The sequence below is a fragment of the Ictidomys tridecemlineatus genome, chromosome 1 (genome assembly GCF_052094955.1).
Source record: "Ictidomys tridecemlineatus isolate mIctTri1 chromosome 1, mIctTri1.hap1, whole genome shotgun sequence".
Lineage (NCBI taxonomy): Eukaryota > Metazoa > Chordata > Mammalia > Rodentia > Sciuridae > Ictidomys > Ictidomys tridecemlineatus.
The window spans coordinates 121,711,366-121,730,952 of record NC_135477.1 but is presented as its reverse complement, the minus strand read 5'-3'; the positions used below and the strand labels follow the sequence as shown (position 1 = coordinate 121,730,952).

The following is a 19,587-nucleotide window of genomic DNA, read 5'->3' as shown; positions in this document are numbered from 1 at the left end:
TCCCTTGATATCTGAGGAGGATTAGCTCCAGGGCTCTAGTAGATACTGAAATCTAAGGATATGCAAGTCCTGTATATAAAATAGCATAGCATTTCCATGTATATCCTTCTGTACACTTTAAGTCATCTCTAGATTACAAATAATACCTAATATGATGTAAATGCCATATAAATAGTTGTTATACTTTATTGTTTGTGGAATAATGACAAGATTGCCCGTATATGTTCAGTATAGATGTAATTTTTTTCAAATATTTTCAATCTATGATTGGTTGAATCGACAGACATGAAATCTGAGGATATGGATTTCATGTCTTCACTCACATTTCCCCAAATATTAAGATTTTGGTTTCATGTTCTCTCCTGCCACCCCAGGATCAGAGTAAGCTGCAGACATGATACTTCATTTTTAAATACTTCTCTGTAAGTTTTTAAAATTAAGAACATTCTATCATTATCAAAATATGATAAAAATTATCAGATTTTTGTTAGTTGTTATAATAATGACTTTTTAAAGCAAAATAAAAAATTATCTGGCCTAGGGTCCAATCCAGGACCACACACTGCATTTAATTATGTCTTTTTAGTAGCACTTAATCTGAGGAAGTTTATCAGGCTTTTTAAATATTTCATGACTTTATACTTTTGAAGAACACTAGTCAGCATTTTGTAAAATGTCTTTCATTAGGGTTTATCTGATTCTTTTTCCTGATTAGATTCAGGTTATACTTTTTTGGCATAAATACTACAGGAATGATGTTATATCCTTCTCAGTGCATCTTATCAGGAGGTACATTATTTTTTTGTCCCAGTACTGATAATATTAACTTTGATCACTAGGGTAACTTCCTTGTAACTTCCAGCTCTCCCTATTGTAAAATTATTGTGTTTCCCTTTGTAATTAATAACTTTCTTACAGAGAGATACTTTGAGACTAAGGTAAATACTCCATTTCTAAAAAAGGCATTGACCAGTTTTAATTCTTTCCTGAAATTTTAAAAACAAAACCATGGGAAGAGATTAATTATTCTTGTACTCTTCTTTAGTAACAGCCACATTTCTCCCTCTGTAGAACTAATCAACATCCAGGATACAGAACCACATTTATTATTCCCATCCATGCTTTTATTTTATATTTTGCAATCGAACCCAAGACCTTATCAAGTGTTCTACCTCTGAGCTATATCTCCAGCTCCATGTTTTTTTATTTTTTAACTACATATACTTGCATCCATATATTTTTGCCTATTTGAAATTCAATAGTAGCATGCCATATTTATTCTGTGAGTCACTTTTTCCTCATCATTATATTTTGAAATTTATTTGTTACATTCTTTGTATTTGCTGTATAAAACCCCATTAATGTGAAAAATAATAAAAATGTATTCCTGTATATCTGTATTAGGGTATTAAATTACTTATTTCATGATACTTTCTTTTCTTTTGATTTCCTTCCCTCCTTTTCCTCTTTGTTATTGCAGCCAACAGGTAAAAACTAGGCATCTCTCCATATATACACATTTTTTTTCCCTAGGCCAAGATATCAACTAGAAACCATTCCTGGGTCAAATCACATGCACATTGCTTCCGTTATCTTTGCTGTACAATAAACCACCCCTAAAATTTAGTGGCTTAATACAACTTGGATTTATTTGTTCAATAATCTTCCATCTGGGACAGGATGAGTTGTTTCAGTTCTTTTGCTAGCTTGCTTGTATAGCATCATCTGAGGACTGGGCTCAGCTGGTATACTGAGGTATCTGGGTGACTGTTTACATAGTCTCATGGCCTCTCCTTCTCCACATAGCTTTTATATGTGGATTTTAAAAAAACATTATCTTACCAGCAGGGTAAGTGGGCTTGATTTCTTAAAAAATTGCAGTAAAATACATATAACAAAATTTCCCACTTTGATCACTTTAAGTGTGTGGTTTGTGACATTAAATACAATCATATTACATTATTGTGTAACCATCACCACTATTCACCTCCAGAACTGTTTCATCCTCCCCAACTTAAACTCTATATTAAACACAAGCTCCTGTTCCCGTCCCTCCAGCACTTGGCAACCATAATTCTACTTTTGTCTCTGTGAATTTGAATAATGTAGGAGCCTCATATAAGAGGAATCATACAGTATTTGTCCTTCTATGACTGGATTATTTCACCTAGTACAATGTCTTTAATGTTCATCATGTCTCATTACGGCAAAATTTCCTCCTTTCCTTCTTTTTTAATCTGTATTTATACATGTATGTATGTATATTTGTATATATGTATATGATGTACATGTGTGTATATACACACATATATAACCCTTTGTTTATCCATCCATCTGTCAGTGAGCACTTGGGGTGCTTCCACCTTTTGGCTGTTGTGAGTAATGTTGCCATGAATGTGGATATACAGATAAATATCATCAAAATGTATTCCTGTCACTTCTTTTGGGCTTACTCCTTTACAATGTATTTCTTCCTGTTGAGTTAATACAACTTAAAATGAAATACATACTTGATTTTTGTTAGTCATTTTCATTACAAGCATAATGTATAATAAGGAGGCTTTAAAAGTTCTCAGGTTGCAAGGTAAATTTTCTGTTGTTCATTTTGTCCCTCATTTTGGAAATTACTTAAATTGATGCATTCTTCAGCATTCATAAAATATCTCATAATAAAAGATTAAACAAAGGACCAAGATATTCAACAACAATTTAAAATTGCAGCTTATATCAATTTCTGTAATTTTATAATAACATAACTGAAAATACTACTTTAGACAATCTTCATCTTTTCAAATGTTGCTAAATAAAATACTACAACATCCTGATAGATGACATCTGCTTTAAATAAATTATCAGATGCTTATAACTTAAGGAAACGAGAAAGTAGTATTAGTCTTCTAAATATTGGCCAGCCTTTTCTAGATAAACTCCATTTCTTTCAGATAAGAAGACAATAAACTCAAAACAATGAAATAATTTGGCCAGAGTCAAGCAAGAAAATGTTAGAAGCTAGATCTCCTGATTTCCTAGTTTGGTGCTCTTTCCAAAAGAACATGCAGCACTACACACCTATTCTTCTTCTCCATCTCCTACCTATTATTACAAATGTCTTTTCAATGTGAAAATAATAATAAATAATGAATGTAAATTGTAATCCTGTTTAATCATGATTCTCCAAAGATTATAATAGAAATCTACTAGGGCACATGGGAAAAAAAACTGTAGTAAAAAGTGAAAGTAAGTAAAATAATATATTATTTAAATCTACATAGTTTATAAAGTTATACAAGATTACCTGAGAAAATGTTTCCTTTTTATCTTCAAGTAAAGACTGTGGTACTGATAGAAAATCCTTTTTCTCGCAGCTCTCCTGACTGATGAGTGTGTCTGCATAGTTGGGCTGAGGGAAGATCAAATGACTCTTCCTGGAGTCTGTGGTGAGGGAGACCTCGTGGGAATAGGTCTGCAGGAAAGCATGAACTCCTTCTATGCCCACAAAGTGTGAGGCAGGCATGCCTTCTAACCCATTGCCTGCTGCCTGGAGCAAACGTGTTGAGTGCCAGCGCCGAAGTCTGAGTGCCAGCAGCACAGTGACAAAGGCAAGAAAGACACAGGAGACAGTAGCCACCGCCACCACCAGGTACAGCGTGAGGTCTGAGTCTTCTGGGTTGGCAATGGTACTGATGCTGCTCAGATCTGCCAGGATGTCAGGGATGCTGTCTGCCACAGCTATGGTGAGTGTGACTGTGGCTGAAAGAAGGGGTTGGCCATGGTCCTGGACAGCTACCACAAGACTCTGCTTGAGAGCATCTCTGTCTAGCAGGGCCCTTGCTGTACGCACCTCACCTGTGTGCAGCCCCACTGAGAAAAGCCCTGGCTCACTGGCCTTGAGCAGGCGATAGGACAGCCATGCATTCTGACCTGAATCTCTGTCTACAGCCACCACTTTGGTCACCAGGTATCCAGGCTCTGCAGAGCGGGGTGCCAGCTCTACGCCAGTGGAACCATCGGTAGGAAGGACAGGGTACAGGATCTCTGGAGTATTGTCATTCTGGTCCAGGATGAATAGGCTAAGTGACACATTGCTGCTGAGTGGTGGGTTCCCACTATCTTGGGCTGTCACTCTCAGTTGCAAGTTCTGGAACTGTTCATAGTCAAAAGATCGCAATGTGTAAATGACCCCAGTGTCGGAGTTGATAGAGAGGTAGGAGGACAAAGGTGCTCCCTGAATGATGTCCTCCACCAGGGAGTAAGTGATTTGAGCATTTTCATTGCTGTCGATATCCTGGGCTCTCACTGAGAAGATAGAGGCCCCTCTGGGGTTATTTTCAGGAATGTAAATAGAATAGAAGTCCTGATAGAAAAGCGGGGGATTGTCATTGATGTCTGTCACTAGGAGCAAAACGTGAGTTTGGGTAGACAGAGTTGGATTTCCCTGATCTGTTGCTGTTACTGTGATGTTGTACTCAGAAGTAAGTTCTCTGTCCAGTGTTCTTTCTGTTACTAAACGGTAATAATTATCAACTAACTTTTCCAATTTAAAAGGAAGATTTTCAGGAATGGAGCATGTGATATGACCATTTTCTCCTGAGTCCTGGTCATGCACATTGATAAGAGCAATTATGGTCCCAGGAGGAAAATTTTCTGGGATCGCAGTGGTGACAGACGTGATACTCACTTCTGGGGCATTATCATTTACATCCAAAACTTTGATTAGCACCTTAGCTCTGGCCATGAGTCCAGCACCATCCTGAGCTTGAATTTCCATTGGATAAATTTTGTATTCTTCAAAATCCAGTGGTTCTTTATTTGATATTTCTCCTGTGTATGAATCCAACTGAAATACTTGGGCCACTTTGTGGTCTATATTATGAAAGGAGTATGTTACTTCTCCATTGGCTCCCTCATCTGGATCAGTGGCATTTACCATGAGTAATTGGGTGCCTAGTGGGACATTCTCAGGGACACTTGTTTGATATTCTGCCTGAGTAAAGGCTGGAGGGTTGTCATTCGCATCCACCACCTGAACACGAATGCGGACGGTCCCTGAATGAACTGGGTTGCCCCCATCAGAGGCAGTGAGCACAAGGTGGTGAACAGCTTCTTCTTCTCTGTCTAGTGGACTCTGCAGCACCATCTCTGGATGTTGGGGCCCATCAGGTCCATGTTGCACATCCAGGGAGAAATGAGGGTTGTAACTGAGCTGATAGCTCTGGAGTGAGTTCATACCCACATCAAGGTCTTTCCCAAAAGGAAGAGGGATCCTGGTACCTGGAGTCGTTATTTCATTCATTTTAAATTCCAGTTCTTCAAACTGGAATTGTGGAGTGTTGTCATTAATATCAATTATTTCTACTTCAATAGGGAAAAGTTTCATTTCATCCTCAACAAGGATGTTAAAACTCACCAGACACCGCGCGCTCTGGGCGCAGAGCTCCTCCCGGTCTATCCTGCCTGCGGTGACCAAGCTGCCGCTTCGCGGGTTCAAAGAGAAAAGCTGCGTCCTACCTCTGGAGACGATGCGGACTCCGCGCTCCGCCAGCTCCTGGGGCTCCAGCCCCAGGTCCTTGGCAATGTTGCCCACGAAGGAACCTTTGTCTGTCTCTTCTGGCACTGAGTATAGGATATTCCTGGCACTGGCTGCCAACAGCAGCTCCAGAAAAAGGCACAGCATCACCATCCCGCTGCAGCGGGTCAGCTTCGCCGGAATCGCCATTGCTCTCTGGATTCGTAATTTCTCAGTCTAGCATCAAAGGGTATCCTTTCTCTGCTTTTCAGAGGCTACATTACCTCAATTTTCAAGACAATTTCGAGCACAGAGTCATCCAGAATTAGGGTTTGGGCAGCCTCAGATAGACATTTTTTATTTCGTGGCAAGTGATGAAGGTCTAAAGAGGAACAATTTTTTTTTTTTTTTTAAATTGGGCGTGCGTGTAGTGCTGGTATTGCCAGATTGGTGAACAGCGACGCCCAGAGTTCTAACCAGTTACTGCACTCCTAGAAAAGCTTTTTCGTTCACCTGATACATGTTTTCCTAAATCTTAACTTACTGTAAAGGGAATAATTAATCATTTACCATATATGTAAGAAAAGGAGAAGCGATGTTCACTTAAACGATGTAAAGGTCACCCAATTGTAGTATGTGGAAGAATCCCAGTATTGCCAAGTTATCTGCTTTCTCTGTTTGCCATGCAGGGAATAAGGGTTAAGAACTTTCTCATACCACAAAGAGGAGAAAACTGTCCCTCCACTTTTTCTGTTGAATATTTTTTTTATGCTAGGAGGGATCAGGGATTAAATTTAGGGGCACTGGACCACTGAGGCACATCCTCAGCCCTATTTTGAATTTTATTTAGAGACAGGGTCTCACTGAGTTGCTTAGTGACTGGCATTTGCTGAGGCTGGCTTTGAACTCATGATCCTCCTGCCTCAGCCTCCCGGATAGCTGGGATTACCGGCCTGAGTCACCGTGACCGGCTCTGTTGTATATCTTGACTACTTGATAATTTTTCAGGTCACACAAAGCAATTTCTTTTTGAAGGATGAAAAACATTGGAGGGAGAAAAGCTTTTAGAATGTAAGTTAAAAATTGGATCACACTGTTTTCTTTCCATCGTGCTTTGAATATTCACCAAAATCCTTGGGATTTTGAAGATGATGTTTTAATTCAATCCATATTTTTCTTCTCTTTTGTAAGTGTCTATATATTGTGGGGTTTTTAAAAAATTAAATTCATCCAACGCTAATATATTTTGACTAAGATAACTTGGGCTCTTGGAATTTCATTTACAAACATTACATGAATATATAATTTAGAACTCAAATTTAAGAGACAGGTATGACAATATTCTTCATAAGTGAAAAGAAAAAAGGCGACAATCTTGATTTTAAGGCAGTCTATAAGGATAGTGTTATTCTCCAATAATCACACAATATTTTCTTTAGAGAAATTGGTTTTCTTAAATAGCAGTATTTTTTAATTAAGAAAATAAGAACATTGGATTCTTTCTTTTACTCATTGCAGTATTAGTAAAAGGTTACTATCTAAAATGTCTCAGGCTTAGAGTGAGTTGTTTATCTTTATCCAACTATTAAATGATATGCTCTCTGTACTCCAGAGTTTTCAGGAACATTTTCAAGAACAACTTGAGCCAGATACTGGCAGCCAACACTTAGACATCATTTTCAAGAAAGATTCAGAACATGAGGAAAGAAATAATCAGAGGCCACAGGAATCATTAAGAGAATTTTTGTTCTTGTTAAACCAATTGTGCAGTTTCTCATTTTAAAAAAATATTTATTTGGTTGTCAGTGGACTTTATTTTATTTATTCACATGCGGTGCTGGGAATCAAACCATTGCCTCACACATGCTAGGCAAGTGGTCTACCACTGGCCACAATCCCAGCCCCTGTTTCTCAATTTTTAAAAAACAAGTATATGAAGCCCAAGGGTAGTAGTATTTTGAAGATGCAATAAGCCTCCTTCAATATTGCAAGGAAGGAACTCTTTAATAGGTACCCCATAACTTTACACAACGTACACTAATTGCACACAAAACTTTTCTCCAAGTGAACTGTGAGCAAATGAGACAAATCAAAATACACATAAAACCAGCAAGTTAAACTTGAAGTGCCCCCTACACTCAACAACAGAAGACAAACAGTGATGATTTACAAAAGGATGTACTAAATAAATATATTAAAACTCATGAATACATTTGAATCCAATGTAACATTTAAGGCTTCTTTTTTGCTGACACTATAGAGAATATCTAGTTGAACGATGCTTGAATTAATTTTAAGGAACAAAATTTTTATGTTTGAAACCACACAGAGATTGGGATGGGAAGCAAACTTCTTCTTTTAAATTGGGGGCAAGTCCAAATCCTAGCTTGGACTAGAGGCCAGGCTGAAAGTGTCCCCTACTGTCAGGGCTACAGGAGTGTTGCTGGTGTAGGGTGATATCCGGAGTCCTTGTGAAGAAGAGTACCAAGAGCAAGGTAAGACTTAAGCTCTGCCTGTCTGGCAGCGGTTTCTAGCAGCAACTCCTGATAACTGTTGGCCAATACCAGACACAGTGTGATGATTTGTCACTGTGGGAGGTGACCAGAAAACTCTGTCTCTGTTACTATTAGCAGCATAATACACACCTAACTAATGTGAATCCCTAGGTTGAAGAACTAAGTTAGCTGGCCTGAAATATGTGGTAGAACAGTCAACTCTTGTTCCCAATTCGTCTCCACTTTGGTAACTGGATAACCAGGACTGTAGTGTGCAGTGCAGTGTCAAAGAAGGCCTCATCTAGCTGTAGCTCCTGATAGCATCCTCCTTGCACTTTCAAAGAAGTTATTCACCATTACAGGGAGGCTCAGAATGACACTGAGCCAGTTAAACCCTGATCACTACTGCCAGAATCAGTTCAAAGTTAGTATCAATGAACACCACTGCATTTTGCACTCACTAACATAGGACAACAGTGCCTCTCAGTGCCAGGTCACTGGTCAGGAAGAAAGAGGAGGTATGGAGAACCCTAAGACCTGGTCAGAAGTGCTAAATTGTTTGATAAAGGTCTCTGTGGGTATTCCTGGTCACCTGGATCAAAAAGGAGGCCTTCAGAAAACCAGAGCATTTTCAAAGCATGCAGGGTGAGGCTTGTGCTGGAGGACAAGAATAGCTTATTTTGGGGGACATGGGAGCTCTGATAGTGACACTGTAGATTAGAATCTTCTTCCAGCTTAGAATTCCATCAGTAGGTAACAAATAATTACATACTAATTCTTGGAGGTGAATTTTTTGCCAATGGGATCATTCCTCCCTACACTAATTTTTACCTCTTCATTTAAGCAGGGTGGTCAGTTCTGTTGTTCTGGTTAGGCAATCACAGTTCTAATCTCTAGTAGGACTAGACACCTGGCTGATAGTCACCTGTATTGCATTATGGTTCTGGATCTTCATTTCTACTAGGACTCTGAAATAGCTCCCGAGCTCTTCCACTCTTAATTTTCTATCTCATGCTGTTCCTGTCATTTTTTTCAAAATCAAGCATTACTGTAATTTTGGAGCAGCAGGTATATTCTGTATGCTCTGCAAGACTGTGCAGAAAGTGTAGGAGAACTCTACCTTAAAGATGTCATCAGATCAAGGAGGATCACTCGAATTCAAGGTGGTGAAGGGTATGTTCTGCAGGCTGGGCTCTACCCTGTATGTCATGGTCCAATATGCAAGGTCTGACATTTGCATCCAATGCTTTTTCTTGCTCAGAGCTGTTCTGTCCCATGCTCACCACTAAGAAGTGGCAACTCTGGTTCTCTGCTCCAAGGTTTCTTCAATAGCAATTCAGAATATTTATTGCTTGAGTGCTTTCCTTTAGTTCTGGGAGTTGGAGGAATGGTTGTTGAAACTAATCTGATAAAGTTACTATCAATATCCAAATCTGATGGCTTTAAACAATGAACCAATTAAGCTGTTTTTCAGAATTTCCAAAACAAAATGTACCAAAAGCCATTATATTATCATTTATATCCAGGATGACTATGTATGAATCAAAAACTTTCATCTGATTTTCAGTGAATTTGATTTTCAAATTCGAGCGGCTTAGACACTTCCTTAGGCATTTCTGCTATATCCATCCTGTCATTCTCAAGTAGATCTCAGCTTTCTTTGGTAGGTAAGAGGATTATCAGCACTTACCAGTAGTTTCTGGTCAGAGATGCAGATTCCCCACATTTAGAATCACAGACTTCCTTTCAAGAATATCACCAAGTTTTTTTAGGCAGGATAAAGTCAGCAGGCAGGGAAATCGCGCTTCCTGTGCGCTGCTAGCTGCCGGTGTATGGATAGGGCTTCTTCCTCTTTTGTTCCCGGTGCTGCTCAGACCCGAATACCCTCGCTGCGGTTGCTCTCTGTTTCCGGATTACAAAGGCGCTCTGGGGTGGAAGTGGAGGTGCAGCGGCTCACTCAGGGTCATTAAATATCCTGACGTTTGGGACCTATTTGGAACAGACTATTGGGGAGAGGACTGCAGTCTTCTTCTGAGATATTTCTCAAAACCCTACGAGTCGGCTGTGTCAGAGTCGCCAGTGGTTTGTTTTGCTTCACTCCAGCAACTGGCTGGCGGACAGCGGCACCCAGAGGCCCAGCATGAAATGTCCTGCATGTTATTTCCGGAAGTCCTCTGAGAAACATTATTTGCTTAATTTTAGGGACTTGTAGATTACCAGTATGAAAGGGTGCAAATTGATTTGCTTTAGTATGAAAGGGTGCAAAGCACGATTCAAGTTGGACAAAATAAAAGTCTTTCCACAGAATCTAAACCAAACGTTTTAGTTTATTAAATGTTAACTTAAGATTCTTGCAGAATTTTTCCCTTGTCTCCTTTTTGCCCTCTGTGCTGCGGATCAAACTATGGCCTCAGGCATGCTAGGCAGGCACTCTGTCACTAAGATACATCCCCAGACCTTGATATTCTGTTTTTGAAGAAGACAACATAATACTGAAGCTTCTTCTTAAAAAAAAAAGGTTACTAGAGAAATTATTCATTGAAAAAGAATTGTACATTTATTAAATGAAAAGTTTACCACAAGTTCAACACAATAAATTTGCTCTATAAAAAGGTAGAAAATACTTATAAAACTAAAGTCACCAGTAATTGCATTATATAATTAGATATAAGAATTTAAATTTGATGCCTATTAATAGTTTTCAATATGTATATACTTTTTTTTGGTACCAGGTATTGAACTCAGGGGCAGTTAACCACTGAGCCACATCCCCAGCCCTTTTTTGTATTTCATTGATATTATTGGTTTGTCAGTGCCCTTTCCTTTCTTTTAATATTTCCTTTTAGTTTTGGTGTCCACCCTCCATATACCCAAAGGGAAGTTTAATCTATTCATAACTGTAGTAGATTCTGATCAATATAAACCAAGAATCCCTCTTGATAGCACTGAGGGATACAGGCTTAAATAATAAGCTTAATGTAGGATCTCTCTTTTTGGTACTAGGGATTGAACTCAGGGGTACTCAAGCACTGAGCCACATCCCTAGCCATATTTTGTATTTTATTAGAGACAGGGTCTCACTGAGTTGCTTAGTGCCTCACTGTTGCTGACTCTGGTTTTGAACTCACAATTCTCCTGTCTCAGCCTCCAGAGCCACTGGGATTACAGGTGTACACCACTGTGCCTGGCAACTCTGCTAATATTTAGAGACAGCTAATTCTTTGTTGTGGTGTGGGGACTGTTCTGTGCCTTTTAGGATGTTCAGCAGTATCCTTGACCTCTTTCTAATATTTATCAGCAGATTCCATTCCCATAGTTGTGACAGCCAAAAATGTCTTTCAATATTACCAAATATAATCACCTCACAATTTTAAGAAAGTCATAGCATATTTTCTCAGTAGGCATTATTGAGTCATAGATAGATCCATGACCAAGTCACTGCAATCCAATCAAAAGACTTTGGTTTAGGGAAGGCTACTCTTGTCATGGACTAGTAAGGAGTTTTTCAGTTACTGCCAACATGTTTCTTGTGACCACAACTCTTGGACATTTATAAGTAGAGGAGGGCAGACTGAAAGGATAATAAAAAGTGTAAATAGACACTTATTTTTCAAAATTAGAAGAGAAAAACAGTTTGTGTTAGTCATGATTGTATCATGACCCAAGGCAATTAATCTTCAAGGATAATCATCTGCTACATGTGGTTATTGAGAACATGAAACATGGCTACTTTAAACTGAGTTATAAGTGTAAAATGCACACTAGATTTGAAGATTTAGTAAAATACAAGAATGTAAAATGTATCAATAATAATTTTTATATAAATTATGTTATACTAGTATTTTAGGTATATTGGATTATAGTTATTGAAATTAATTTCACTTGTTTCTTTTCGCCACTCTAATGTGGCTACTAATTAATTAATTGATTATAAATTTTGATGCAGTGGTTCAAATCCAGGGCCTCATGCATTCTAGGCAAGCATTCTACCACTGAGCCACACTCCCATTCCCTAAATAATTTAAAATTACATCTGTGGCTCACGTATGGAGACCACATTAGATTTTTACTGGACAGGATACTCTAGTCTACTTGGTTTTTGAGACAATAGATTTTCTTATTGTTTAAACCACTATTGGTTAAGTTTTTATATTTTTTAATAGAAGCATCTACTTGATATAGGAACTGTTAACCTGCTTTTTACTTTTAAAATATATGGTAATATAGCAATAGAGAAGCTTGCTTTTTGGAGGGATGTTTGCTATTTTTTAACTTCTATAATTTTCTACCCCCCAAATATAAGCAGTACTTCTCCCATCATCTCCAAAGAACATGAAGCTCTTTAGGGAACTTGAAAGTTTATTAAAGAGAATTTTCAAACAAACAGGATTAGCAGTGTCCTGTCATAATCCTTAATAATACAAAAGAAGCCTTCAGAAGACTTGTTACTGCACTGGGGAGTTTATTGCTCTCTCCAATCTTCTATTCACTGGTTTTACAGATATTCATGGAACAATCACAATAGAGTAATTCTTTCATCAATTCAGAGTGTTTCTGTATTTCTAGTGGATTTTGGGGAAAAGAAAAACTATATTTTAAGATGATAGTAATGTGGCAGAGCCTTTACTTTTAGGGTAAACATAAACATAACTCTCCCAAAAGACAGCATTTAGAAAATTTGTAAAACTCAAAAGCAGATAATATATTTCAGAATTGAAGGAGGCAGATACTTTAGGAAAACTTTAGTTAATCCTTTTAATTATCTTTGACAATCATCCATCTCAAAAATTAATTAACTAAAATGTACCATAAATTTGGCCAATCAGAATTGCATAGAATTTATTTTCAAGTTACCTTCTATTACAAAAATATTTGAGCATGATAAGACTCATAAGAAATGAAAATCCAACATTTGGATTAGGGATGGGGTTGTGGCTTAGTGGTAGAGCACTTGCCTTGCATGCATGAGGCACTGGGTTCAATCCTCAGCACCAAATAAAAATAGATAAATAAAGATATTGTGTCCACCTACAACTAAAATATTTTTTAAAAATACTTTGAGTATTTTCATGTATAAGCATAGTTTCACATTTTATACAGTTAAGTAAAGCACTATGCATAGGTTAGTAAGTTAAACTCTAATATCCATAGAATAAGTAAAATCAGACATAATTAAGCACAAGTGAAAAAGTTTCATCTTCAAAAGAGAAGAAATAGATCATCCTGGAAACTTTAGATGAAGCAGACAGAAAACATTCTTCAACACTTTATGGAACAAAAAGAAATAATGTAATTACTTGAAAGATCATAATTTCTCCTTTAAAGTCAACATAAAAATCAAACTGGTTGCAAGTTCCTCATAACAATGGACACTATCCTTAGAGAGGAAATCTATAGAAAAGTGGATCTATCTCATTTTAAGGTGACATTGAACCTCTTCTCTCTCACAAATCATTGTAGGATTTAGATTATATTCATGTTCTTTCTAGATGGATCAGATGTTTCATTCTATTAGCAAAAAAACTTGGTCTGTGTATCTCCTATATTATCATGCTAGGCACTGGAACACAATGAGCAATACAGAAAAGCTTACTACCAAGGAGGCTTGAATATAGTATAAGGAAGAAAAGTAAATAAATAAAAATATAGGGAATTTTGGAAATCTTAATCACATTTAAGAGTTATGTTGATTTAGATGAAGTTGTTATTAATATTTTAGAGGATACAAATTACTTTTTTAACCATGCTGGGGAAGAAAATGTAAATGACTTTGATGCTCTAACAAACATATCCAAAAAAAAAAAAGTGAAAATATAAATATAAAGAAGTGGAAGCTGTTACAGTTATGCCAGAGTATTATAAATACATGTTGATGAGAACCTGACATCCATAGAACAGAGAGCAGAAAACAGCAAAACCATAAAGCTGAAGAGAAAAATATTCCAAAGGAATTTAAAAATTACTTGAGACAAGGCATAATATTTCTATTATATACAACACTTTAATCAGACCTTCTATCAGACAATTCTGCCCTTAATGAACCTCTGCTTCCCAAAGAACACTTACTTCTCTGTTTACATTTATAGCTCAATTAAGCACATTAAAAAGAAAAATCACCTTTGGTCCTTTGGAGTCCTCCAAAACAGAAATAAACCTAGAGGCTTAGTTCCTCTCCAGGCAATTTCAAAATTAAGAAAATACAGACATATAGAATCATATAGTAGGTAGCAAATCCTCCTCACTCCATTGGTTCAGGCACTTTAAAATCCATTTTGTGGTTAGTTACAAATTCTTGTACTGCACCAGATTGGATACACCCAAGGGAGGATCTGAGATGTTTCCAGTAGCAAAGATGCTTTCTGCAAGAATCCCCTATCTCCGGTAATCATCCGGAAGACTAGAAGCTATTCTGCCACACGGCGATTCGGTAAAAGTGCTGACTTAGCGGGGAGCAAATTTGTCTTTCTTGGAACAGACATCTTTTATTTTCCAACCCAAGCCTCTTCTGAAGTCATTTTCTGCCCTTAAGTTTTCTCGCGAATAGACGAGATTGCGCAGGACAGCGTCATTGCGCCTGCGCGCGCTGAGGCAGCAGATACTTCCGCTTGGGCCGAGCTGTCAATCAGCCGCCTCCCGCCCCGCGCCGTGACGTAGCGCTTCCTTCTCCGCCGCTGCGTACCGGGGGTTGCTGAAGTGCTAAGCGTGGTGCTCAGAGCAGCGTCTTTAAGCGAGATTTCGCGCAGCTTGTTAGAGCTGCTTTCACCGTTAATCTGTAGCGGATCACTTTGCCAAGCAGCAGGAAGAACAGAGAGATCGAAAAGGAGACGCTTGGTTCCCGGACGCTTTGCTGCTCAGAGCCGCTGGCGCTTTGCTCCCATCTGCTTCCTCTTTCGCTTCGCTCCGGGCAGAGAAGCTGAATGTGTAATCAGCAGTGGATTGTAAGTACCCGAGGCAAAGAAAGCTCACTGCGCCCCGCTTTTTGAATATTTTTTATTCCGGGAGAGTTTGTGGATTGGGATTGTTTGCTGGGCCTTGCTTTCTGTGCCGAAAATCCACTCCGCGGGAGCCGCCATTTGCTTTCTGCTTGCTGTCTTGCTTGCTCTGTCTGCATTGTCCGGCAGCGGCATCTAGAGGTTGGAACTTGGCATTGCATCTAATAGACTTAAGAACTTTGTGAATAAGCCAAAGTGTCAATAACAACCCGTGCTCTTATTACCTTAGAGAAAAGACTTGTGGCTTATTAAGTCAACTTAGACGCTTACTTGCTATTCTGCATAGCTGCTTTTCTACTTAGAACTCTTGTAATTAAAGATTTCAGTTCATAACACACTGATCTTTTTAACAGTTGCAGTAGCTGGAACTTTTTAGTGCAGCAAGTATTTATTAGAGGAGAAGTGAGCCACAAAGAAGTAAAGATGAGTAAGAGCAAAGATGACGCTCCTCATGAACTAGAGAGCCAGTTTATCTTACGCCTACCTCCAGAATACGCCTCTACAGTGAGGAGAGCAGTACAGTCTGGCCATGTCAACCTCAAGGACAGACTGACAATTGAGTTACACCCCGATGGCCGTCATGGAATTGTTAGAGTGGACCGGGTTCCATTGGCCGCAAAATTGGTAGATCTGCCATGTGTTATGGAAAGCTTGAAAACCATTGACAAGAAAACCTTTTACAAGACAGCTGATATCTGTCAGATGCTTGTATCCACAGTTGATGGTGACCTGTATCCTCCTGTGGAAGAACCAGTTGCTACTACTGATCCCAAAGCAAACAAGAAAAAAGATAAGGACAAAGAGAAAAAGTTTGTCTGGAACCATGGAATTACTCTGCCACTGAAAAATGTCAGAAAGAGAAGGTTCCGGAAGACAGCAAAAAAGAAGTATATTGAATCTCCAGATGTGGAAAAAGAAGTGAAGCGGTTGCTGAGTACAGATGCTGAAGCTGTCAGTACTCGTTGGGAAATAATTGCTGAAGATGAAACAAAAGAGACAGAAAATCAAGGCCTTGATATCTCGTCTCCAGGAATGTCTGGCCATAGACAGGGCCATGACTCATTGGAACATGATGAGCTTCGAGAGATATTCAATGATCTCAGCAGCAGCAGTGAAGATGAAGATGAGACACAACATCAAGATGAAGAAGATATAAACATCATTGACACTGAAGAAGATCTGGAGAGACAGCTACAGGATAAGCTAAATGAATCAGATGAACAACATCAAGAAAATGAAGGAACCAATCAACTGGTTATGGGAATTCAGAAACAGATTGATAACATGAAAGGCAAGCTCCAAGAGACCCAGGACAGAGCAAAACGACAAGAGGATCTCATCATGAAAGTGGAAAACCTGGCTCTCAAGAACAGGTTCCAGGCTGTGTTAGATGAACTCAAACAAAAGGAAGACCGAGAAAAGGAGCAGCTTAGTTCTTTGCAAGAAGAACTAGAATCACTTTTAGAGAAGTGATGAAGAATATTGATACTTAATTTCAGTCCTGAGACTGGAAGGTCTTGGTTTCATCATTTGGATATTAAGACTTTTCAGTACTTCCCATTCCCTCTAATGTTAGAAGTTATGTTGAATTATTTCAGAAGTTTTTTTTTTTTTTTTTTTTTTAAGAGCTACTTTGCTATGTGTTTAATCTTTAGGAAGTAAGATTGCATAGACAGTTGCTTTTGGAAAGTCATAAAATCAGTGATTTGTACAATTTAGCTTTAATCATAGTTTCATTTGCAGGACTTGCTCCTGTTTATTTTACAGAAGCTGTTATTTTCTCTTTTGCTATCTGAGATCAATAGGAAGAAATTGATCTGTTGGCAGCTATTTACATATGTTTTTCATACATTACCTATTTTCTTAGCTTCTTAAAGCAATTCCCCACATGAAGGGATGCAAGTCATTTTCATAAAATTGTTTCTAATAGTAAATAAAAGCAACTAATTTTCATGTTATAATGTATCTTGTTCTTTCATGGGTGGTGGGAATCAAGGTGGGTTCTTGGTGGAGTTTAAGGACTGAAGAATGTGATCCTATTTTGCAGGTAAAGAAGCAGTTCTGTTGGGTTTTCAGAAAAAGGAATGTTGTAGGGGCAAAGAAATTGGGAAACACCTTTATAAGGTTCCAATACACCTGTTACATATGGAGTTGGGGAACATAGGTAAATAGCCTTCCTAAACTATCCTAATTTTTATAGATGCAGGTTTGTTTCTGCCCTTTTCAAAAAGCACTAACCTTAAGCTAATCTCCATATAATACTGGAAACAAAGCAATGACAGTCTAATGAACAGTTCCATTGGTGGGGACTAAGATTCTATTTCTAATTCTTTTCAATTTAATTCCTTCTATTATTTAATATGATAACTAAAGGGATAAAGTTGTTTCATCAAAATTGCCCACAAAGAAGTACAGTGGTCTGGTAATCAAATTTTCTTAATTTTCATATTCACTTAAATTTTCCAATCTCAAAAGCCTCTTCTTCAGAGCTATATTGGAAAAAATCAGTGATAAAATGTGGAATTGTTACATTTCTGACAGATTGGTATATAAAAAGCCTTAGTGGATGTGTTGAAGTAAGTATGTTTAGGCTCATTTAAATTTTCTGTTTGTCAGGAACCATTAGTGATGAGGTGTTTTTAAAAATAATTTAACCAGGGAAGGGAATATAGCTCTGTTAGTAGAGTGTTTGCCTCACATGCATGCACAAGGCCCTGTGCTTGATCTCCAGAACTACAAAAAAAAAAAAAAAAAAAAATTAACCAGACTTCAAGTCTACAATCATAATTGCTGATATTTGGAACTTTCACAGGGGTAATTTTTCTCACAGCTGATCATCATTTTGTTTTACCAAATTTTTTTTTCACAAGTTTAAGACTTCAATATAGAATGGATGCTTAAATAAGATTTCCCTCAATATTTAGGTTTTGGAATTTTTCTTCTTTGAAAAATAATAAAAAGCAGGTTTTCTTAACATGCTACTGTGGTAGGAGACAAATTCCAATTTTAGTACATCTAGGTAATTTGCTACTATTTAATAAGATAACATAGGAAACCTTACTATCTTACTTGGCTTTCCAGTGGATCTTTTATCAGATAATTATCAAGATCTCAAGAAAGTTCCTATGACTCAGTGACAGCTAAGTTTCATCAAAATTGAAAAGATGCTGGTTACATTAACAGAATAGCCTACTGATCTCACTGTTCAGTTATTAACTGCTGATTCTCAAGTCCACATTTCTAAGCCTGATCTCTTCTGAGCTTCAGATTTAGTATATTCAACTGTTTACTGGAATCACATGAAAGTATCATTCAGGTACTGCAACTCTACATTTTCAAAACAGAACTCATCTTTTCCTGAAAATTTTCCCTTCTTGTATTTCAGTGAAAATAAATGCCACTACCATCAACCCCAACTGTTGAATCTAGAAATTTGGGCTATAAGGTTTGACTTCTGCCTTTCCCTATTTATAAAGAGCATTCAGCCATTCAATCACACTGCTGTTGTCTTATTTCAAGCCATTTTGTCTCTTGCCTAGTAAGTGACAATAGCTTCCTGTGTGTGTGTATAAACACTTTACCATCTGCTTTCTCCCCCCCCCCCCCCCCCAGTACTAGGGATTGAACCCAGGACCTCACATTTTAGGCAGGCACTCAATTATGATGCTATGTCTCATCCTCAGCTTTTAAAATTTTTGAGTCAGATCTTGCTGATGCCCAGGCTGGCCTCCAACTGATGAGCTTCCTGCCTCAGCCTCCTGAGGAGCTGGGATTGCAGGCTTACACTATTGCACATCCTTGGCCCCAAATGATCTTTCTAACATTTAATCATGTCACTTCCATGTCTGGAATCTTGGGTGGTACATTTTGCTTTCAGTTTGAAGTTTTATGTCTCTTAAGAAAATGTGTAAGATTATGAATTTTCCACTTACCTCTTCAGCCTAAGTTCACCACATGCCTTTACTATACTGTTAATCCATCCTGAACCTATTTACATTTTTTTCAAGGAGTTTTTACTCTTCCTCACCTGGACCTGAGTGCCTTTTAACAAGGTGGTTTACTCTACCTGGAAGACTCTGAGTCTCAACTATCAAATACAGCAAGTTTTTCTTGACCTCATATCTAGTTTAAGTGACTCTTGTGGCTTTGCCTGTACTCTGTGCTTCCCACTTTTAGTCATTGCACAACACTGGATATGGATGTGGATGTTTCTCACATTTAGTAACTATAATCCCATGCGTACTCTAGCATGCACTTTTCATAGTAAAATATAAATTAACCTGTTGCTCATGTCCCCCAATACTGTATAAATTCACTGAGAGACATGTTTTAATTTTTTAAATCTCTGTTTCAATAATTCTTTTATTTTTATTGATTCTTAATTAGACATGGCAGTAGAATCCATTTTGATAAAATTATACAAGCATGAACTATATCTTATTCTAATTAGGATCCCATTGTGGGTGGGCATAGTGGCAGAATTCACATAGGTATGTTCATATGTGTACATAGGAAAATTGTTAGATTTAAAACATTTTCTTTCTAGTTTTATAGTATGCCTTTATTGTATTTTGTTTATTTACTTATTTTTGTG

General features: G+C 37.8%; 2 protein-coding genes across 2 annotated transcripts; one reads left to right on the top strand and one right to left on the bottom strand.

Annotated features, from left to right (window-relative positions):
* Positions 1 to 1,631: 1,631 nt before the first annotated feature.
* On the bottom strand, positions 1,632 to 14,669 carry LOC144377162 (protocadherin gamma-A1-like). The gene is made up of 2 exons (XM_078046863.1): positions 3,296 to 14,669; positions 1,632 to 1,806 (listed from the first exon to the last, which is right to left on the bottom strand). The coding sequence occupies exons 1-2, from the start codon at positions 5,714 to 5,716 to the stop codon at positions 1,648 to 1,650; spliced, it is 2,580 nt and encodes an 859-aa protein (XP_077902989.1). The 5' UTR covers positions 5,717 to 14,669; the 3' UTR covers positions 1,632 to 1,647.
* On the top strand, positions 14,662 to 16,954 carry Taf7 (TATA-box binding protein associated factor 7). The gene is made up of 2 exons (XM_005324256.5): positions 14,662 to 14,939; positions 15,347 to 16,954. The coding sequence occupies exon 2, from the start codon at positions 15,417 to 15,419 to the stop codon at positions 16,464 to 16,466; it is 1,050 nt and encodes a 349-aa protein (XP_005324313.1). The 5' UTR covers positions 14,662 to 14,939; positions 15,347 to 15,416; the 3' UTR covers positions 16,467 to 16,954.
* The last annotated feature ends 2,633 nt before the right edge of the window (positions 16,955 to 19,587 follow it).

Excerpts from the sequence above, each read along its gene's own strand:
- LOC144377162 (XM_078046863.1), bottom strand. The coding sequence starts at position 5,716 with ATGGCGATTCCGGCGAAGCTGACCCGCTGCAGCGGGATGGTGATGCTG. Across the intron at positions 1,807-3,295 it reads AAAAGGAAACATTTTCTCAG|CTATGTGGAGAAGGAGAGGC; the intron begins GTAATCTTGTAT and ends CACATATAAAAG.
- Taf7 (XM_005324256.5), top strand. The coding sequence starts at position 15,417 with ATGAGTAAGAGCAAAGATGACGCTCCTCATGAACTAGAGAGCCAGTTT.